We start from the raw sequence: 18,073 nt of genomic DNA, 5'->3' as shown, positions 1-18,073 counted from the left end.
TTTGGGACGGCATGTAAATACAGTGAAGAAGAAAACTGGGCTCCGACTGGTGTCTTTAAAAAAAAAAAAAACCACCAAAAACATTTTGTATTGGGATATAGCCAATTAACAATGTTGCGATAGTTTCACCAAACAGCAAAGGGACTCAGCCACACATACACTCGCTCAGTTGTGTCTGACTCTTTGCTACCCCGTGGACTATACAGTCCATGGAATTCTCCAGGCTAGAACACTGGAGCCTTTCCCTTCTCCAGGGGATCTTCCCAACCCAGGGATCAAATCCTGGTTTCCCACATTGCAGGCGGATTCTTTACCAGCTGAGCCACAAGGGAAGCCCGTCCATGTATCCATTCTCCCCCAAACTCTCCTCCTATCCAGGCTGGCACATAACGTTGAGCAGAGTTCCATGTGCTGTACAATAGGTTTTTGTTGGTTACCCATTTTAAATGTACCAGTGTGTCCATGATCTTCCCAAAGTCCTTAACTATCTCTTCCCGCCAGCAACCATGAGTTCGTAAGTCTGAGAGTCTCTTTCTGTTCTGTAAGTTCATTTGTAATGGAAGGAGCCCCTGTCAAAGAAGGACTTCGTGTGCAGGTAACTCTGAGAGTTAGTACCTGATGTCATTTACATATGAAAACTCAGCCTCTTTGCACTAAAAATAGCTTTCACCATTTTAAAAGCTACCCTGGAAGTTTGAAGTCAGTTTCAGCCTTTGGGAAATATGTTTGACTTTTTGTTACAGAAGGAGTTTGAACCCATCATTGCCCTCTGAGGAGTCATTTCCAAGGACAAAGTCATAAGTAAGCTTTAGGGATCCAGCACTATCTATAATAATTGTAACACGTTCATAGCAGTGCTGTACATAAGAGAATTGCTGAATCCTCCCAGAAAGATTGAAAACCAGAGAATAACTCAGGTCCAATATCCGGGGACCAGTTATGTGAGTTGATGGTCTAATTACTAGACAATTAGGCAGTCATCGAAACCAATGCTTATTAAAGCTGTTACAACACAGAGAGTGCTTAAAATTTGATGGTGAGAGGGGCCAAAACAGAACACAAAACTAAAATAAAAGCTTGTTACCTGTCGAGAGAAAAGACACTGAAAGGAAATAATGCTAATTTATTAGGATTGTTTTTATAGGGTTTATAGGATTGCTAATTTGTTAGTGATTGTTAGGTAATTTTTTCTTCCATAGTTTCTTTTTCCTAAAGGCCCTTTAAAGAGTGTGTATTTGTTTTATCTCATTAAAAAAGACCCTGATGCTGGGGAAGGCAGGAGAAGGGGATGACAGAGGATAATATGGTTGAATGGCATCACCGACTCAATGGACGTGAATTTAAGCAAGCTCCGGGAGATGGTGAAGGACAGGGAAGCCTGGCGTGCTGCAGTCCATGGGGTCACAAAGATTCGGACATGACTGAGCGACTGAACAGCAACAACAATTCATTTTATCCTTAAAACAAAACTGAAAAGTCTTCCAGGATCCTCCCTGTCTTCCCAGATAGACAGGTAGAATCCAGAATCTACCCAAGGTTATCTCACAAACGTCTACACTGTGATTCCCTTGTCTTTCCTCCCTACCTTCCAGTGAATCAGAAGTACTTAAGAAATGCCTCTCGGGCACAGCCCTGCGAACAGTATAGTTGGAATCTTGAGCTGAGAACACATAAAGCCTGCCCTTGAGGGTCTTAACAGCCACACTGTTATGTAGAACCTGCTAATTAACCCCTAGATTCGCCTCCTCCAGAATGCCTGCCAGGATACCCTCTTCTTGCACTCTCACAGGGCTCTATGTCCTCACCTGATTTCCCAGGTGAAGATCATGAGCTTCTTAAGGTCAAAGACTGTGTCTCTTTTTTCTGACTCCCTAGAGCATGTAACTGGCCTCAAGACAGGTGGCGCTAGTGGTAAAGAACCTGCCTGAGATGTGAGTTCGATCCTGGGCCAGGAAGATCCCCTAAAGGAGGGCGTGGCAATCCACTCCAGTATTTTTGCCTGGAGAATCCCTTGGACAGAGGAGCCTGGTTGGCTACCGTCCACAGAGTCGCAAAGAGTTGGACACAACTGAAGCAACTTAGCAGCAGCATATGTGTGCTAAATGAGTGTCTCCTACATCCTACAAATACATGGAAATGACCTGGAGCATCCTTCACCCTCAGATTTGTCATCTTGATTTTCTTAGCTGCTTGCCTCTTCCAGGCCTGGTCTAGCCTCCAGTTGCTACCTATCCAAATATGAGAAAGGTTAAGACTTCCTTTTGTTGTAAATGTTTTTATGGCCTCACACATCTGAACGCTCAGTGCATTGTCATTCATTTGCTTGAATTGATCCACCAGAAATCTCAGACAATTAGTTTATTGTTATATGACTCTATAAAAGCAACTTTATACATGCTCAAATTTAGCAATTTTGGGGATAAAAACAGTGCTTGTTTAAGTATAAAAAAGAAAAGTGGAGAATTTATAAACTGTGTAACTGTTTAGAGCAGGGGTCAGCAAACCTTTTCTGGAAAAGGCCAGATGTAAACATTTTTGGCTTTGCTGGCCATGCGGTCTCTGTCACAGCCACTCAACTCCATTGTTGCAAGAAAGCAGGCACGGACAAGACAGAAAAGAGTGGGTGTGCCAAGAAACCTTGGTGTGTGCACGCTGAGATCTGAATTCTGTGTCATTTTCACATGTCATGAGTTCTTCTTTGGATTTCTCCCTCCCCTGCCCCCTACCAAACATTTAAAAATGAAAGAACCATTCTCAGCTCATGGGCTGTACAAAGACCAGTGGTGGGTTTACTGCATGGGCCCTGAGTTCAGCTCCAGCCTCATCAGTCACGCTTACCTTTTTTTTTTCTCTCTCTCCTTAAGTTATTTATTTTTAATTGAAGGATAATTACAGTATTGTATTGGTTTCTGCCATGCATCAACATGGATCAGTCATAGGTATACGTATGTCTCCTCTCTCTTGAGCCTCCCTCCCACCTCCCACCCTGACCTTTAAAAAAAAATATTTTATTTGGTTTTGTCTGGTCTTCACTCTGGCATGCAAACTCTTAGTTGAGGCACGTGGGATGTAGCTCCCTGACCAGGGATTGAACCTGGGCCCCCTGCATTGGGAGCTCAGAGTCTTAACCAGTGGACCACCAGGGAAGTCCCTACACTGACCTCAGGGCAATTTCTTAAACTTCCCAGTGCTCCGTTTCCTCGGGTGTAAAATGGGAGAAAATAAATGTGAACCTAGCCTAGGGCTGTGTTGAGGATGGACTGTGATTCAGCCTGCGCACTGTAGGAGCCTATAAGCACATTCTTGGTAGCTATTGTTCTTTTAAACTGTAAAGAATACCTGATTTAAACTGTTAACTGTACCTGATTACAAAGAATGATGATAATACTGTGATTCATGTCTTTCCCGTATTTTGATATAGTGCTCAGTCCCCACATGCATCCAAATATTTGGAAGAAGACCCTTTCTCTGTCTCTCTCTCTTTCTCTCCCTGCCTCTCAGGAAGATTCATATTTCTGGCATTTCTTTATGTTGGTTTTAGAGGCAGATGATTTTAAAAGTATATTCTTCATTTCAGGACTTCCCTCGTGGTCCAGTGGTTAAGAATCCGCCTTGCAATGCAGAGGATGTAGGTTCGATCCCTTGTCAGGGAACTAAGATCCCATGTGCCGTAGGGCAGCTAAGCCCATGAGCCCCAGAACCACAACTAGAGAACCCGTGCACCACGACAAAAGATCCTGCATTATGAAACGAAGATCCTACGCGCAGCAACTAAGATCGATGCAGCCAAACACATACATCAATTAATACTTAAAAAAGAAAAGTATACTCTCCTTGTCATTGCATAGTATCACCCATGCTAGGTGCCACTCATTTATTTTTCCGTCCCACTCTCTCTCCATGTTCCTCTCTCCCTCATCAAGAATTCTGATCCATTGGTCTGGGGTGGGGAACAGACAGAGGTATTTGTTTTTAAAAGCTCCTCAGTGATTCTAAGTGCAGCCAGGGACCCACTGGTCTACATCTTATTAGTTTCTAATGTCTTGCTCCTCAGAGTGGCCTGGGGGCCAGCATCAGGGGCTAGACCTTCAGGGTCTCAGGCATCACCCCGGGCCCCCTGAACCAGAACACGCACTTGAACAAGATTCCAGGGGATCATCGGCTCAGTTATTAATAAGTTAAGAAGCACACAGCTCTTGCATCGTGCGTGTACGCCTCCCTTTAAGTAATTGATGTGTACTTGGAAGTGGTGTCTGAGGCTCGATGCTGTAGACGGATTTGTGTTCTAGATCCGAGGTGGGGCTGGGAAAACGTCAACTGCTGAGGCACGTGGGTTTTCCGCTTGTTTATTTTTTTCCTTTTTAAATCTTGGTTTCTCGTAAAGCGAGGTCCCTTTGTCGTCCTCTGTCTGGCAGAGTGCAGGGGGCGGGACTGTGCCAGGAAAAGCAAGTTAGGACCCAAGAGGCCACCAGGGGCCTCTTTCCCCATGACCCCAGAGGGTGGACGTCACCGGGGCTCATGGGGCTGTCAGGGGTGGGCTGTGGGTGGCATTTCTTAATATAGTTAGTCAATAGCTGCGTTTTCTAAGTGCCACAGAGGACTAAAAGAATGTCACTTAAATGTCTGGCGTGGAGGTTACTGATGACATTGAGAGGGACATTTCCCAGGCCTTAGAAGGAGAACAGATGTCACAGAAGGGGGCGTCCTGGAGACAGATCCCTCTGCTCAGGCCTGGTCACTGCCTTTTCAGCACTTTGGCTCTGGGCACGAGTATAATGGTGTGAGCAGAGAGCTGGCATCACCCAGGGAGACTTTGACCTTGCAGTCCTTGGAACTTGACCTTGCTCAGGTCAGAGGAAGAGCTGAACGCTGCTGGCTTTCTCCCCTTTCCTTGGTTTATTGGCCTGTACAAAGGGCACGTTGCTGCAGCCAGCCATGTTGCAAAACTCGATAGTACAGCCTTGTTTCTCTGGGCATTTCCTTCCTTCTTTCCACCTGAGGTCTTGAGAAGAGGGTTCCTGTCCTAGACCTCCCTGCCTCTTCCCAGGCAAACAGGGAATGGGGGGAGAGAGCAGCAGGAGGCGGCAGGTCCCACTCTGCCCTTACCCTGTGACCTTCAGCTAAGCATTTTGCCCATCCGAGTCCTCATTCAGTATGAAAATGGGAAGAACACATCCCTCTTTGCAGGTGGCTATAGAAGTCTGTAAAGCAATGTATTGAAGAGTTCTTTGGGGACTTCTCTGGTGGCTAAGAATCTGCCTTGCAATGCAGGGGATGAGGGTTTGATCCCTGGTTAGGGAACAAAGATCCCGCATGCCGTGGAGCGCCCACTGAGCTGGCCAGCCACAACGTGCCGGGCTCTGCAATGAAAGATCCCACATGCCGCAAGGGACTAAGACTTGATGCGGCCAAATACATATATAATTTTTTTTTAAAAGTTCTTTGAAAACCAGGTTCATGGTTTCAGTAGCTGTGCATAGTCTAAATGAGCATCTCTTGGATTGAATCATCTCTCTCCTACTAGACCTGTGATGTCAGCTTAAATCTCTTCCATGCCACTTTTTTTTTTCTGGGAATGACAGCTGACTTTAGAGTCTGATCAGTTCTGCAATCTTCAAGGAAATCAGCTCAGGCAAGATTACTTATTGGTGTTAAAACTATTAGGAAGTCTATCGGCAAGGGATGGACAGCACAGTTGTGGCATATTCATCTGATGAAATAAGACAAGCATAGGGAAAAACCTTGATACCCATAACAATATGCGTGCATCTCACAGACAATGTTGAGTGAAAGAGTTCATATTATAGGGTGCTAATTATACAAAGTACAAGTATATCAAGATTGCCGGGAGAAATATCAATAACCTCGGACGTAAGATATGCAGATGACACCACCCTTATGGCAGAAAGTGAAGAAGAACTAAAGAGCCTCTTGATGAAAGTGAAAGTGGAGAGTGAAAAAGTTGTCTTAAAGCTCAACATTCAGAAAACGAAGATCACGGCATTCGGTCCCATCACTTCATGGCAAATAGATGGGGAAACAGTGGAAACAGTGGCTGACTTTATTTTTCTGGGCTCCAAAATCACTGCAGATGGTGACTGCAGCCATGAAATTAAAAGACGCTTACTCCTTGGAAGGAAAGTTATGACCAACCTAGATAGCATATTCAAAAGCAGAGACATTACTTTGCCAATAAAAGGTCCGTCTAGTCAAGGCTATGATTTTTCCAGTGGTCATGTATGGATGTGAGAGTTGGATAAAGAAAGCTGAGTGCAGAAGAATTGATGCTTTTGAACTGTGGTGTTGGAGAAGACTCTTGAGAGTCCCTTGGACTGCAAGGAGATCCCACCAGTCCATCCTAAAGGAGATCAGTCCTGGTGTTCATTGGAAGGACTGATGTTGAAGCTGAAACTCCAATACTTTGTCCACCTGATGTGAAGAGCTGACTAATTTGAAAAGACCTTGATGCTGCGAAAGATTGAGGGCAGGAGGAGAAGGGGATGACAGAGGATGAGATGGTTGGTTGGCATCACCGACTCAATGGACATGGGTTTGGGTGGACTCCAGGAGTTGGTGAGGGACAGGGAGGCCTGGTGTGCTGCAGTTCATGGAGTTACAAAGAGTCAGACATGACTGAGTGACTGAACTGATAAGAAGTACAGAAGGGGCAAAACTCATCTGTGTGAAGAAAGTCAGAAGGGTTTTCCTTTGCTTGGGGGCTATTATCTGGGAGGGGCATGAATGGGAGCCTGCTGGGGAACTAGGAACGTCCTCAGTCTTCATTTGAGTTGTGATTATGTGAGTGGAAACATACATAAATATCTTAGCACAATAGGAACTTCATGCATTTTCTGGTAAACATAACACTCTCTATTATGTGATTTAGTTGAAAGCTTTTAATGAGTCTTATCAAGCCTTTACATCTAACTTCTGGTTTCCGAGAAATGTAGGGACAGATGGACGAGCTAAATGGTACCGCGAGGAAGCAACTGGACAATTCCAGAAGCTGGCCCTTCTGCAGGACAATCAACGCAGTATCTTTCTCAGGGGTAGTTAGTTGAGGTCAGAAGAGCTCAAGAGACATCACGACCTTGGTCTGGATCCTGGTTTGGACAAAGCAGCTGTGAAGGAAACTTTCAGAGGCGCATGCTGTGTGCGGTGTTTAGTCGTTCAGTCGTGTCTGCCTCTTTGCGACCTCATGGATTGTAGCCCGTCAGTTTCCTCTGTCCATAGGGATTCTCCAGGCCAGAATACTGGAGTGGGTTGCCACGACCTCCTCCAGGGGGTCTTCCCAACCCAGGGATCAAACCCAGGTCTCCTGCATTGCAAGTGGATTCTTTACCGTCTGAGCCACCTGGGAAGCCTGCTTTACAGTATACAATTAATTAAAATATCAATATCTGTTGAAATTTTTTCTAAAAGAAAAATCTGTTAAATTTTTGATAGAGATTACAGTTTACCTTCTATGGAAATTGTAACAATTTAATTCATACCCATAGAGGCACATCAGTTCAGTTCAGTCGCTCAGTCATGTCCGACTCTTTGTGACCCCATGAACTGCAGCACGCCAGGCCTCCCTGTCCATCACCAACTCCCAGAGTCCACCCAAACCCATGTCATTGAGTCAGTGATGCCATCCAACCATCTCATCCTCTGTTGTCCCCTTCTCCTCCTGCCCTCAATCTTTCGCGGCATCAGGGTTTTTTCAAATGACTCAGCTCTTCGCAACAGGTGGCCAAAGTATTGGAGTTTCAGCTTCAACATCAGTCCTTCCAATGAACACCAGGACTGATCTGCTTTAGGATGGACTGGTGGGATCTCCTTGCAGTCCAAGGGACTCTCAAGAGTCTTCTCCAACACCACAGTTCAGAAGCATCAATTCTTCGGCACTCAGCTTTCTTTATAGTCCAACTCTTGTATCCATACATGACCACTGGAAAAACCATAGCGCTGACTAGACGGACCTTTGTTGGCAAAGTAATGTCTCTGCTTCTTAATATGTTGTCTAGATATGGATCAAGTTTTCGATGTCCTTAGGAATTTTTTTCCTGGTTTTGTTTTTCATGTTTTAAAGTATGATAATGCTAATTTGGTTCTATTGGAAAATGTTATTTTCAAAAGATTTTTGTTTTGTTTAGTCACTCAGTCATGTGACTCTTTACCACCCCATGGACTGTAGCAAACCAGGCTTCCCTGTCCTTCACTATCTCCCGGAGTTTGCTCCAACTCATGTCCATTGAGTCAGTGATGCCATCCAACCATCTTATCCTATGTAATCCCCTTTTCCTCCTGCCCTCAATCTTTCCCAGCATCAGATCTTTTCCAACGAGCAGGCTGTTCACATCAGGTGGCCAAAGTATTGGAGCTTCAGCTTCAGTCCTTCCAATGAATATTCAGGGTTGATTTCCTTTAGGATTGACTGGTTTGATTTCCTTGCTGTCCAAGGGACTCTTAAGAATCTTCTCCAGCACCATAGTTTGAAAGATGTTTACTGGCAAAAAATTAGGATTCATTTTCAGGTTGGTGAAGACAAGTCAACCCATAGGACCACCTTGGAAGTTTCCCTTTCTGTAAATAAACCTTTCAACAAGGAAATGGACATTTACTGGACTTCTGTTTATGCCAGCACTGTATGCATTTTCTCATTTCATAATAGCTATGTGTTTTTCCTTTTTTAATTAGGTTTAGTGGAAAAGTAATATAAATTAAAAAAAAACAATATAAATTTGATGAAAAATATTTTAGTCACCTAACAAATAGGCAATGAAACATGATTCCCCTCCCTGCAGGAAACTCTTCTTCCCAGTTCCTCTTCCCAAAGGCAGCAACTATTAATGGTTTCTTGTGTATCTTTTCAGAAACAAAGCTTTCTTTGTTCACACAAGCATCTCTATGAATTGTGGTTCCTATATCAGTGATGTATTATACATGGGTGCTTTGACTCAACATATCTGAGAGACTCTTACGTATTTGCTCTTACGAAGGCCACCGATGGTCTGCCTGTGGTCAGACCCAAGGCCACCTGTCAGTCCCTCCCTTACCCCAGGGCTTCCAGGGCTGGTACTCTCCTGGGTTTCCTCCTACCCCCTCAGCTCTTTTGCTGGCTCCTTCAGGCCTCCCTGACCTCCGAACGTCATACTACCGGCCGCATCCTTGAACTTTTCTCTGCCTACACTCACACCCTGGATGATCTCATCCGGGCTTGATATCACCCCTATAGTGACAACTCCCGATTTTATATCTCTAGCCCGAGTCATGCCCTGAACCCCAGATTTCTTATCAGATTGCCCGCTTGAATTGCCATCAGATGTTTGACCAATGACTCAAACGGAAACTGTCCAAAATGGAACTCCTGACTTAAGTCCCTACCTCTTCACCTCCTGTCGTCTTCCCCCTTTCAACTCCATTTTTTTCCCCAGTTTTTCAGACCTCAAACCTCAGACATCCACGAGTTCTTTCTTGCTCTCAAATCCCATATCCCACCCATTAGCAAATCCCATCGACTCTTCCTTCAAGCAATATCTGACCAGTTCTCACCGTCTTCGCTGCTACCTGGGTCTGAGCCACCATCAGTCATTACCTAGATTATTGCAATAGAACTAACTAGTCCTTTGTCCTCTAGCCTTGCTCCCCTGCCCAGTCTCTTCTCCATACAGCAGCAGAGTAGTCCTGGTTAAGCAAGATGAGGTCCTGTATTCCTCTGAGGAATCCTGTCTGTCTTACAGTGAAAGGCGATGTCTTTGCAGTGGTCCGGGAGTCCCATGTGATCTCTTTGTGGACTCGCCATCTGTTCCTCCTCCGTTGCTTCTTCTGCTCCAGCCTGCCTCGCCTCCTGACTGCCCCTTGTCAACACCAAGGCTGTCTTCGACTATTTGCAGTTCCTCTGCTTGAGAGCTCTTACCTCAGATATTTGCATGGATTTACTTGCTCACCTTTGTCACATTTTTGCTAAATGTGACCTTCCAGTGGGATTTACCGTGACTAGTGGATTAAGATGGTGATCTGCCACTTCCCATCTTCCTTGTATGCTTTATTATTAATTTTTTGTAGCATGCATCACTTACTAACACAGTAGGTCATTTATAAGAATATAAGCTCCACCAGGACAGGTGGGAGTCGGGGGGGTTCATCCATTTGCCTCCCACTTTTGCTGTTTTCATCATTGCAGTATCCCTAATGCCTAGAATAGTTCCCGACACATAGTAGATGCTTAATGAATATTTACTGATTGAATTATGGAACAGATATCATTCTGTTTGATTAAATGGCCACAGGAGTCCACTATATGGATGATGTAATGACAGCACAGTGGTGGCTAATTTTCACAAGGCATGTCTGATAAGGTCCTATATGAATTCAGACTCATTTATACTTCTCACCAACCTTGTGAGCTAGGTTTGATAATCACTTCCACCTAATAGATGATGAAACTGAGGTTTAGACAGTTTATTCCCCCAGTTCCACAGATAATACATGATCATGCCATTCTGGCTGTCTTGAACTAGCACATTTAATTTCTGTGCTAGACTGTTGCAGAATGGGTTTACTTAACCAGTTTCCTACAAATGGACACAACCTTTTGGTTCTCAGATGAGGCAAGCAAAGCTCAGAGAGGTTAAGAAGCTTGCACAAGGTCATACAGCTAGAATTCAAGTCCATCAAGTTGAATCCTGGGTTGGAACTCTCAATCACTACCCTGTCTCACCTCCCAAAGTCACCTTCTCCCTAAGGAAAAGGATTGGGGTTAGGAGGGCAGTCCTACAGCATATTCAATAGCAAAGATATCACTTTGCCGACAAAAGTCTGTATAGTCAAAGTTATATTTTTTCTAGGAGTCATGTACGGTTGTGAGAGATGGACCATTAAGAAGGCTGGGTGCCGAAGAGTTGATGCTTTCGGACTGTGGTGCTGGAGAAGACTTGAGAGTCCCTTGGACAGCAAGGAGATCAAACCAGTCAATTCTAAAGGAAATCGACCCTGAATATTCATTGGAAGGACTGAAGCTGAAACTCCAATACTTTGGCCACCTGATGTAAAGAGCTGACTCACTGGAAAAGACCTTGATGCTGGGAAAGATTGAGGAAAGAAGGGGGCAACAGAGGATGAGATGGTTGCCTGGCATCACTGGCTCAATGGACATGAGTTGGAGCAAACTCAGGGAGATAGTGAAGGACAGGGGAGCCTGGCGTGCTGCCATCCATGCGGTCTTAAAGAGTCGGACATAATGGAACGACTGAACAACAAGAAGGGTGGTGGCCAGCTTTGATTTTATCCCAAGCACAGTGGGAAGTCAGCTGGGTGGGGTAGGGGGAGGGCAGTTAGGAGCCTGATTGGACTGATCAAATCTGACTTGCCATCTGAAGTCTCTCCTGGCTGAAGTGCAGAGAACAGACTGGCTGAACTGAGGGGACAGACACATGGGCAAGGGTTTGGGGGAAGGGTTGATGGGCTCCGTGGCCCTGAAAGAAAGGAGCAAGGAATGAATCTGAGGAATATTTGGCCTGAGGTCTTGCCCCTCCCTTGGGTCAGCCATACTCAAAGTTTGGTTGATTGAGCAGGGCCGGGGACAGCAGAAAGGCCCACTCCCTTGGTCAAGGTGGGACAGCTCTGAAGGATGGTTCCAGCCCTGGAGGTCTCTGAGGGATGACCAAGATCTTAAAACAGAGGTATAAATGCATAATTTCCCATTCTCATGGAGAGGAGGTTTGAGGCCAGGATCTGCCCAGGGTTCCAGAGATGTGTGGGTGGGTCGGTGGGTCCCTGGTCTTGCCAATGCATGGGAGGATCTTGATTTTCCCTGGGCACGGGTCCTGGCCCTCAGAACACATTCCTCTCCTCTCACAAACGTCTCATCTCCAGTGGTGGTGGGCCTTGGGGGTGAGGGAACTCTTGACCTTGGAATGCTGGTTCAGGCTTTCCCACTTATCTACTCTGTGACTTTGGCCAAATCCCTTTCCTTCTCTGGGTCCAATGCTTCATTGATAAGACAGGAAGTTGGAGTAATCAATGACTCAGACTTTGAGGGTTTGTTGAAAGCTATGGTCATGATGCATGTGATTTCTGGCAGCTTCAGGGGTTCCTGAAGTCCTGGGGTGGGGCAAGGAGGGGACTTAATTGGACCTCAAGTTAAGAATCCTTACATATACACACTACTATGTAGAAAACAATCAATAAGGACCTACTGTATAATACAGAGAATTCGCCTCAATATTCTGTAACAACCTATATGGGGAAAGAATCTGAAAAAAAAAAAAGATATATTAATAGTATAACCGAATTACTTTGCCGTATACCTGAAACTAACACAAAACTGTAAATCAATTATACTCTAATGTAAAATAAAAATTAAATTAAAAAAAGAATCCTTGCATGAAGCCACCAAAGAGTCACAGATGAAAGGATCAAGGTGTGGCACAGACCCACATACACGAACATCACTCGGTCACAAGGAAGAATCCTACCATTGGTGACAACATGGGTGAACGTAAAGGTTATCATGTAAGTGAAATAAGTCAGAGAAAGGCAAATACCATATGATTTTACTTATATGCTGAATCTAGAAAACAAATGAACAAAACTAGAAGCAGACTCAGAGATAGAACAAACTTGTGGTTGTGGGGCGGGGGTGAGGGGCAGGAATGGGCAAAACAGGTGAGGGAGATTAACAGGGACAAACTTCTAGCTATAAAATAAATAAGTAACAGGGCTGTAATGAACAGCACAGGGAATATAGTCAATAATACAGCTGATAATACTGTAATCACTTTGTGTGGTGACAGATGGTAACTAGAGTTATCGTGGTGATCATTTCATAATGCATTGAGTCATTATGTTGTACACCTGAAGCTAATGTAATACTGCAAGTCAATTATACTTCAATTAAAAAAAAACCAAAGAGTTCTTGGTGAGGTAGTAACAAGCTCCATTTCTGATGACCTGCTGGGAGGACCAGTCTAATACCCTGTCCTGATCCTCCTCACAATCTTTTAAGGCAAGCATTACTTTTTCAACCTGGAAATCAGAGGCAAAACTTAAGTAACTTGTCCAAGCTGGGAGGAACTAACTAGGACCACACCCCCCCCCCCCCCCCAGGCCAGGTCTTTCTGAAGCCAGAGACTGTTCTTCCAGTACAGTGAGCGGCAGGCATTGCTCCTTCTGCTCCCACCTGCAGCAGACCCTCTCATAACATCATACACTCTAGGCCTCAGAGCCGCTGCTCTTCTGCGGTGCTTTCAGGAGGCAGGGCTTACCTCCTAAGGTAAGAGGGAGGACCTGAGGCCCAGAGAGGCTAAGTGGCCTGCAAGGTCACCCAGCCAGGGTGTAAAGGGAGGGGAGATGGGTGAAGGGTGGAGCTAGCTGAGAGTGGAGACAGAAGACCTCTGTGCTTCCTCCTGGAATCTGGTGTGGACAAGCTTCACCTAGTTGCAGCTGGGAAGGCCTGTAGGAAGAGGGATGGGGAAGCTGTAATTAGGGGAAGAAGGCAGGCCCTTAGGGTTGGGCCTTAGAGAATAAGCTCCAGTCTGGTCACCCCTAACAACTTGGTTCTTCCAGTTCTCCTTGCCTCTCTTCAAGCCACCCCCAATTCTCAGGCCTGTCAACCTCATCCTTATTTTCCAAGGTCAGCTTAAATGCCTTCCCTGAAAATTGGAGACCCTTTCCACCCCACCCCACCCCATTCATTTTTCCTGCCGTGACCTGGGGAGTGATGCCCACTTTGCCCAAACTCTTTGAAGGTAGGATGCTCCCTAGGGCCCTACAGGGGAACCAAGGTGCCAGCCACCCTGATGCTTGAGCTTCTAGTTTCTCCCTTGCCTCTCCGTTGGAGGGAACCCAGAGTGTGTCTAGTGGTTAACCTCCTTAAGCCTGAGAAGGCCCCTGGGTGTTTATGTCCCCAACCCCAGGGGCCCCCATCCTGGGCCTGGGTCTGTCTCCTCCGGGGAAGACAGATGATCTCATCGAGTGTCTGCTGCCGCGCCAACCCCCGCCCACCCCCCGCTCGTCCTGCGCCCTCTGCTGCAGTTGGGACTGAATATTGCTCAGGGTACAGAGATGCTATTGATGAATGAAATTCAAGTGGCTCGATCACTCCGAAAGGACAGGCAGAAAGTGCCCACACCGAGACTCCTCTCGTCCCTTTAAAAAGTAAAAGCACTTGGCAAGGATCGCCCTAAATCCAGCCCTGCTCCCTCCATCCCCCAAGCTCCACGGCTGAGCCTTTCACACAAACACGCACCAAAGAACCAGACCCGGGGGCGGGGTGGGGGGGGGGGGGGGGAAGGCGCGGCGCCTTTAAGAGGCGGCAGGCAGTGCTGCCCCCTGGCGGCCAGCGCTCTCGCGCTTCCTCCGCCCCGGCGGGGTCCAGCGGGCCGGCTGGCCGGGTCAGCACGGCGGTGGCGACGGCGGCGAGCCGCGCGCCGGAGCGAGGACCGGGACAAGGAGGAAGTGGCGGCGGCGGCAGGTGAGGACGGCGGGGGGCGCGGGCGGCCGCGTGCGCCCTGCCGGGGTCCGAGCCCGTCGGGAAGGGCACGCGCCCGTCTCGGATCGGCCGAACGCGCCGCCGGGGGCTCGGACGGGAGGGCCCCCCGCGATCGGGAGCCAGAGGGAGGGCCGGGAGGAGGGACTTGGGGGCGGCGCGCAGCCCGAGCGCGGGGGCCGATCGTCGGTGGCCGCCGCTGGAGGGCGTGCGGCTCGGTTCCGAGCGCCGGGAGGGCGGCGCTGGCGAGGGAGGGCCTGCCTCCTCTCCTCCCCAGCCCGGCCCGGCGCTCGCGAACTTGCGCGCCCGGAGCCCCACAGGCGGCGGGGGCGTGGGCGGCGGCGGCGCGGGCGGCCCCCGGCACGGTGGCAGCCAGTGGAATGCCGCGCTGAGCGCCGCTCCCTCCGCCCGGGCGCCCGCCCCGCCCCGGCCCGCCCCTCCCGGCAGGACTGCGCGCCCGGAGCCCCGTTCCGCGTCCCCGCCGCCGGGAGGAGGTGCCCGCACGCTCGCGGCGCGCGCCGGGCCGCCAGACTCGGCCTGTGGGCGATTTCCTCCGGACCCGAGCTCCCCGCCCGAAGAGGAAGATGCAGACCTTTCTGAAAGGGAAGAGAGTTGGCTACTGGCTGAGCGAGAAGAAAATAAAGAAGCTGAATTTCCAGGCCTTCGCCGAGCTGTGCAGGTAAGGAGGGACGGGGCTCCAGCCCCCCACCCCCCGGGGACCCCCGGCATGAGCCCCAGGTTCAGCCTCGGGGGGCTGGGGGCTGTTTCCGGAGGTTAGAGCGAAACGGGAAGAAACGGTGCGCGGGGACCCTGAGTCCGAGTAGCCAGGTGGCTGTGGTGGCCGCTGGCTGTGTTCGAGGGAAGCGGTGGGGCAGTACGGGCGGTGTGGCACGGACCAGGGCTCTCAGGTGCACAGGGACCCCGGGTAGGGAGACCCCTGGCTTCCCCGGGCGTGATGGGAGCGCTGCTGAAGGTGGCAGAGGGACCAGGGAAATGGGGGGAATCCACGCTGTCTGCCTGTGGCTGGAGGTTACTTTTGGACTGGAGTGGTCCTCTTCCTTCTTCCCCCTTCTCTTCGTGGAGGCGGGCACCCATGTTTGTGTGTTTGCGGGGCACCTACTAGGTGCCCCTCCGGCGCAGCTCTCTGCAAGAATCTGTCATTGCATGTTGCTGGATTAAGCCTCTTTGAAGCGAGTAGCAATACTTGGCGTGTAGGTCATTTGCTGTCTCATTAGAGCCTCGCACCAGCCTTGAGAATTGGCTGGGCTGGTGATTCTGGCCCACATGTCTGAGGGGGGGAATCCATCCGCAGAGAGGTCGGGTACCTGGCCCGGGGTCCCACAGCCAGGGAGTGGCTGGTGCAGAATGTAAACGCTTGTGTAGAATGGCCTTCTTCCCTCGAGGTCCCCACCCCCCACCCCGTGCAGTTCCTTAGTGGTGAAGACTCCAGGTGTTTTATTAAGATGGGATCACATTCTTGGTCCATTACAGACGCATCCAGTCTTGGGTCGGCTTTGCCTCACCTTGTTCCCCTATGGTGGCTTTGCCTCTGAGAAGCCCTTAGTTAAATCTGGTTCTTAGTGAAAGCCTAAGAGAATCTGGCTCCCCAAGCCTTTTGCAAACTCCAGGTGGAAAACCTTTTGTTATGCCGTGTCTCCACTTGGTAGATTTGATTCTCAAAAATGGGCCCCCCTTGCATTTTTGTCTTTTTTGGGTCACCAAACATAATGATGAATTGAACAATTGAGTTTCCTTATCTCCTGGCATGCGGAGCGAGTGGCTGGTCTGAGCTGGCCTGTGCAGGCTGGCACAGCACCTCTATGCCCCTCTCATGCCTGTCCCCAGGGCCTGCTGCTCCTTGGCCTGTTCAGCCCTGCAGGCGCTCTGCTCCCTGCAGCCAGAGGGGTACACCTTGTCTAAAACAGTTCCTGAGGGTTGCGCATCCCTCCGTCTGCGTATGGAGTTGGCTGCCTCCTCTCCTGCTGGCTTCCCTGGGAGAAAGCACGCTTTTCATTTTCAGGAGGGCATGCCAAATGACCGGGGAATTCACAAGGAAACGGGGAGGAACTTGCAGCCAAAGCCTTGGAAGTGTGAGGACTTTTGCAGCATTAGAAAGGGGCGCTTGAACACACACACGTGGACGATGTGCCCTAGACACTGAAGACATGTGCAGAAACCCCTTTGATGTGTTCTTGAAATCTGGTCTGGTGTCGGGTGCCCAAGCTCCCCCTGCAGTCCTCTGAGACTTGGGAAATCCCCACTGATACCTTGCACCCTTTTTCCTGAGGTCTTTCTCTATTTGTGTCGTCCTGTGCCTGCAGCTGAAGCACGAGGCTTGTCATCTGGTTGGTATGTTTTGCTTGGTAATTAGGAGGCTCTCGCAACACAGTTCCCACCGAGACTGAGACTCGTGGCTGGGTCCTCAGGCTGGACTTGCAGACTGCCTTTCCCTCCCCAGAGACCCTCCTGCCCTTAAACACTGGGGGGTTCAGGGCAAGCTATGATGTCAGCCGTTCCGGGGAAGCTCCAGCATGGAGTGTTCATTTCTCTGAAAGAGTGGTTGCGTTCAAAGTCTAGTTGCCTTCTTCTGGCCAAAATATTGACTTCAAAGAGAGGAAGAGAAATATCTGGGTCATTCTAGAACCTCAGGAAACCCACTTTGTGTTTTCATCAGGGGAGCTTTAGCTATTTTGTTGCTTAAGCTTAGGAAGGAATGGAAAACACCGAAAAGAATTTTTCTGTTTCTTCTCTCCTTTTTTATGGATACTTTCAGGGTGGCGCCCCCTGGTGGCCGCATTTCTGTACTGGGTGCAAAGTACTCCCACCCTCTGGAGTGGCCAGAGTCCTTTGCCCGCTGGTGGGTGTGATGTGAATGCTGGTGCAGTTTCAGTGGCTGAGAGGGGCTGTGGACGGACATTGTCACGTGGGGTTGCCATTTGGATGGGTGATGAATCATCCTCGAGTTCCATAGTGAAAAAGTCCAGAGATGTTTGAAAATGGCTTGAGGTCCTGCTGCGAATGTTTGGGGCAGTATCAGCGCTGGAGAGGATGACTTGAACGCAGCGGGATGAGTTGTTTCGCCAAATGCCAGGCCTTGTTAAAAAAAAAAAAAAAAATCTTAGGACCGGAAGGGAGATCTTGTCTACCCAGCCCCTTTGTTTCACAGGCACAAGACGGGGCAGGCTCCATACTTCTGTTCCTTTTGTTCAGCTACTAGAATGGGCGGACCCCCTCGTCATGGTCACGGGGGTGCTGCCGTTCTGTCTCAGAGATTCTTCCTTGCAATCCTGAGCTGTGGCCTCAGCAAGCGTCTTGTCTGCTCTCCAAGGAGCATTGCCCCCTGCAGGTGTCTGTGGACCGTGGACCGTAGGAGCAGGTCCCACCGGGACACCTTAGCAGGGGGGAGGGCCGTCCCTTCACACCCTGGTCCTGCCTGGTTTGTTGATAAGTTCTTTGCCTGCATTAGCCCAGGGCTCTGGGAGGCTCCGGGAGGAGGGAGCTGCGAGTTTCCTGTTAACAGTAATTTGGCCTCTAGGGTGGCCCATACCTTCAGGGCCTACATTCCTTTATTTTAATTTCTTTTAATTTTAAAAATTATAT

At 48.7% G+C, this 18,073-nt stretch overlaps 1 protein-coding gene across 2 annotated transcripts in view; it reads left to right on the top strand.

Annotated features, from left to right (window-relative positions):
* Positions 1–14,332: 14,332 nt before the first annotated feature.
* ITPK1 (inositol-tetrakisphosphate 1-kinase) overlaps positions 14,333–18,073 on the top strand; it is a 157,620-nt gene continuing 153,879 nt past the window's right edge. For both annotated transcript variants that reach the window (XM_070775583.1, XM_070775582.1), the window contains exons 1-2: positions 14,333–14,458; positions 14,921–15,152. In XM_070775583.1, the coding sequence (XP_070631684.1) occupies positions 15,058–15,152 (95 nt within the window). In that variant the 5' untranslated portion in view covers positions 14,333–14,458; positions 14,921–15,057. The remainder of the gene's footprint in view (positions 14,459–14,920; positions 15,153–18,073) is intronic.

The sequence above is a fragment of the Bos indicus genome, chromosome 21 (genome assembly GCF_029378745.1).
Source record: "Bos indicus isolate NIAB-ARS_2022 breed Sahiwal x Tharparkar chromosome 21, NIAB-ARS_B.indTharparkar_mat_pri_1.0, whole genome shotgun sequence".
In the NCBI taxonomy this organism is placed as follows: Eukaryota; Metazoa; Chordata; class Mammalia; order Artiodactyla; family Bovidae; genus Bos; species Bos indicus.
This window is presented reverse-complemented; position numbering and strand designations above follow the sequence as displayed.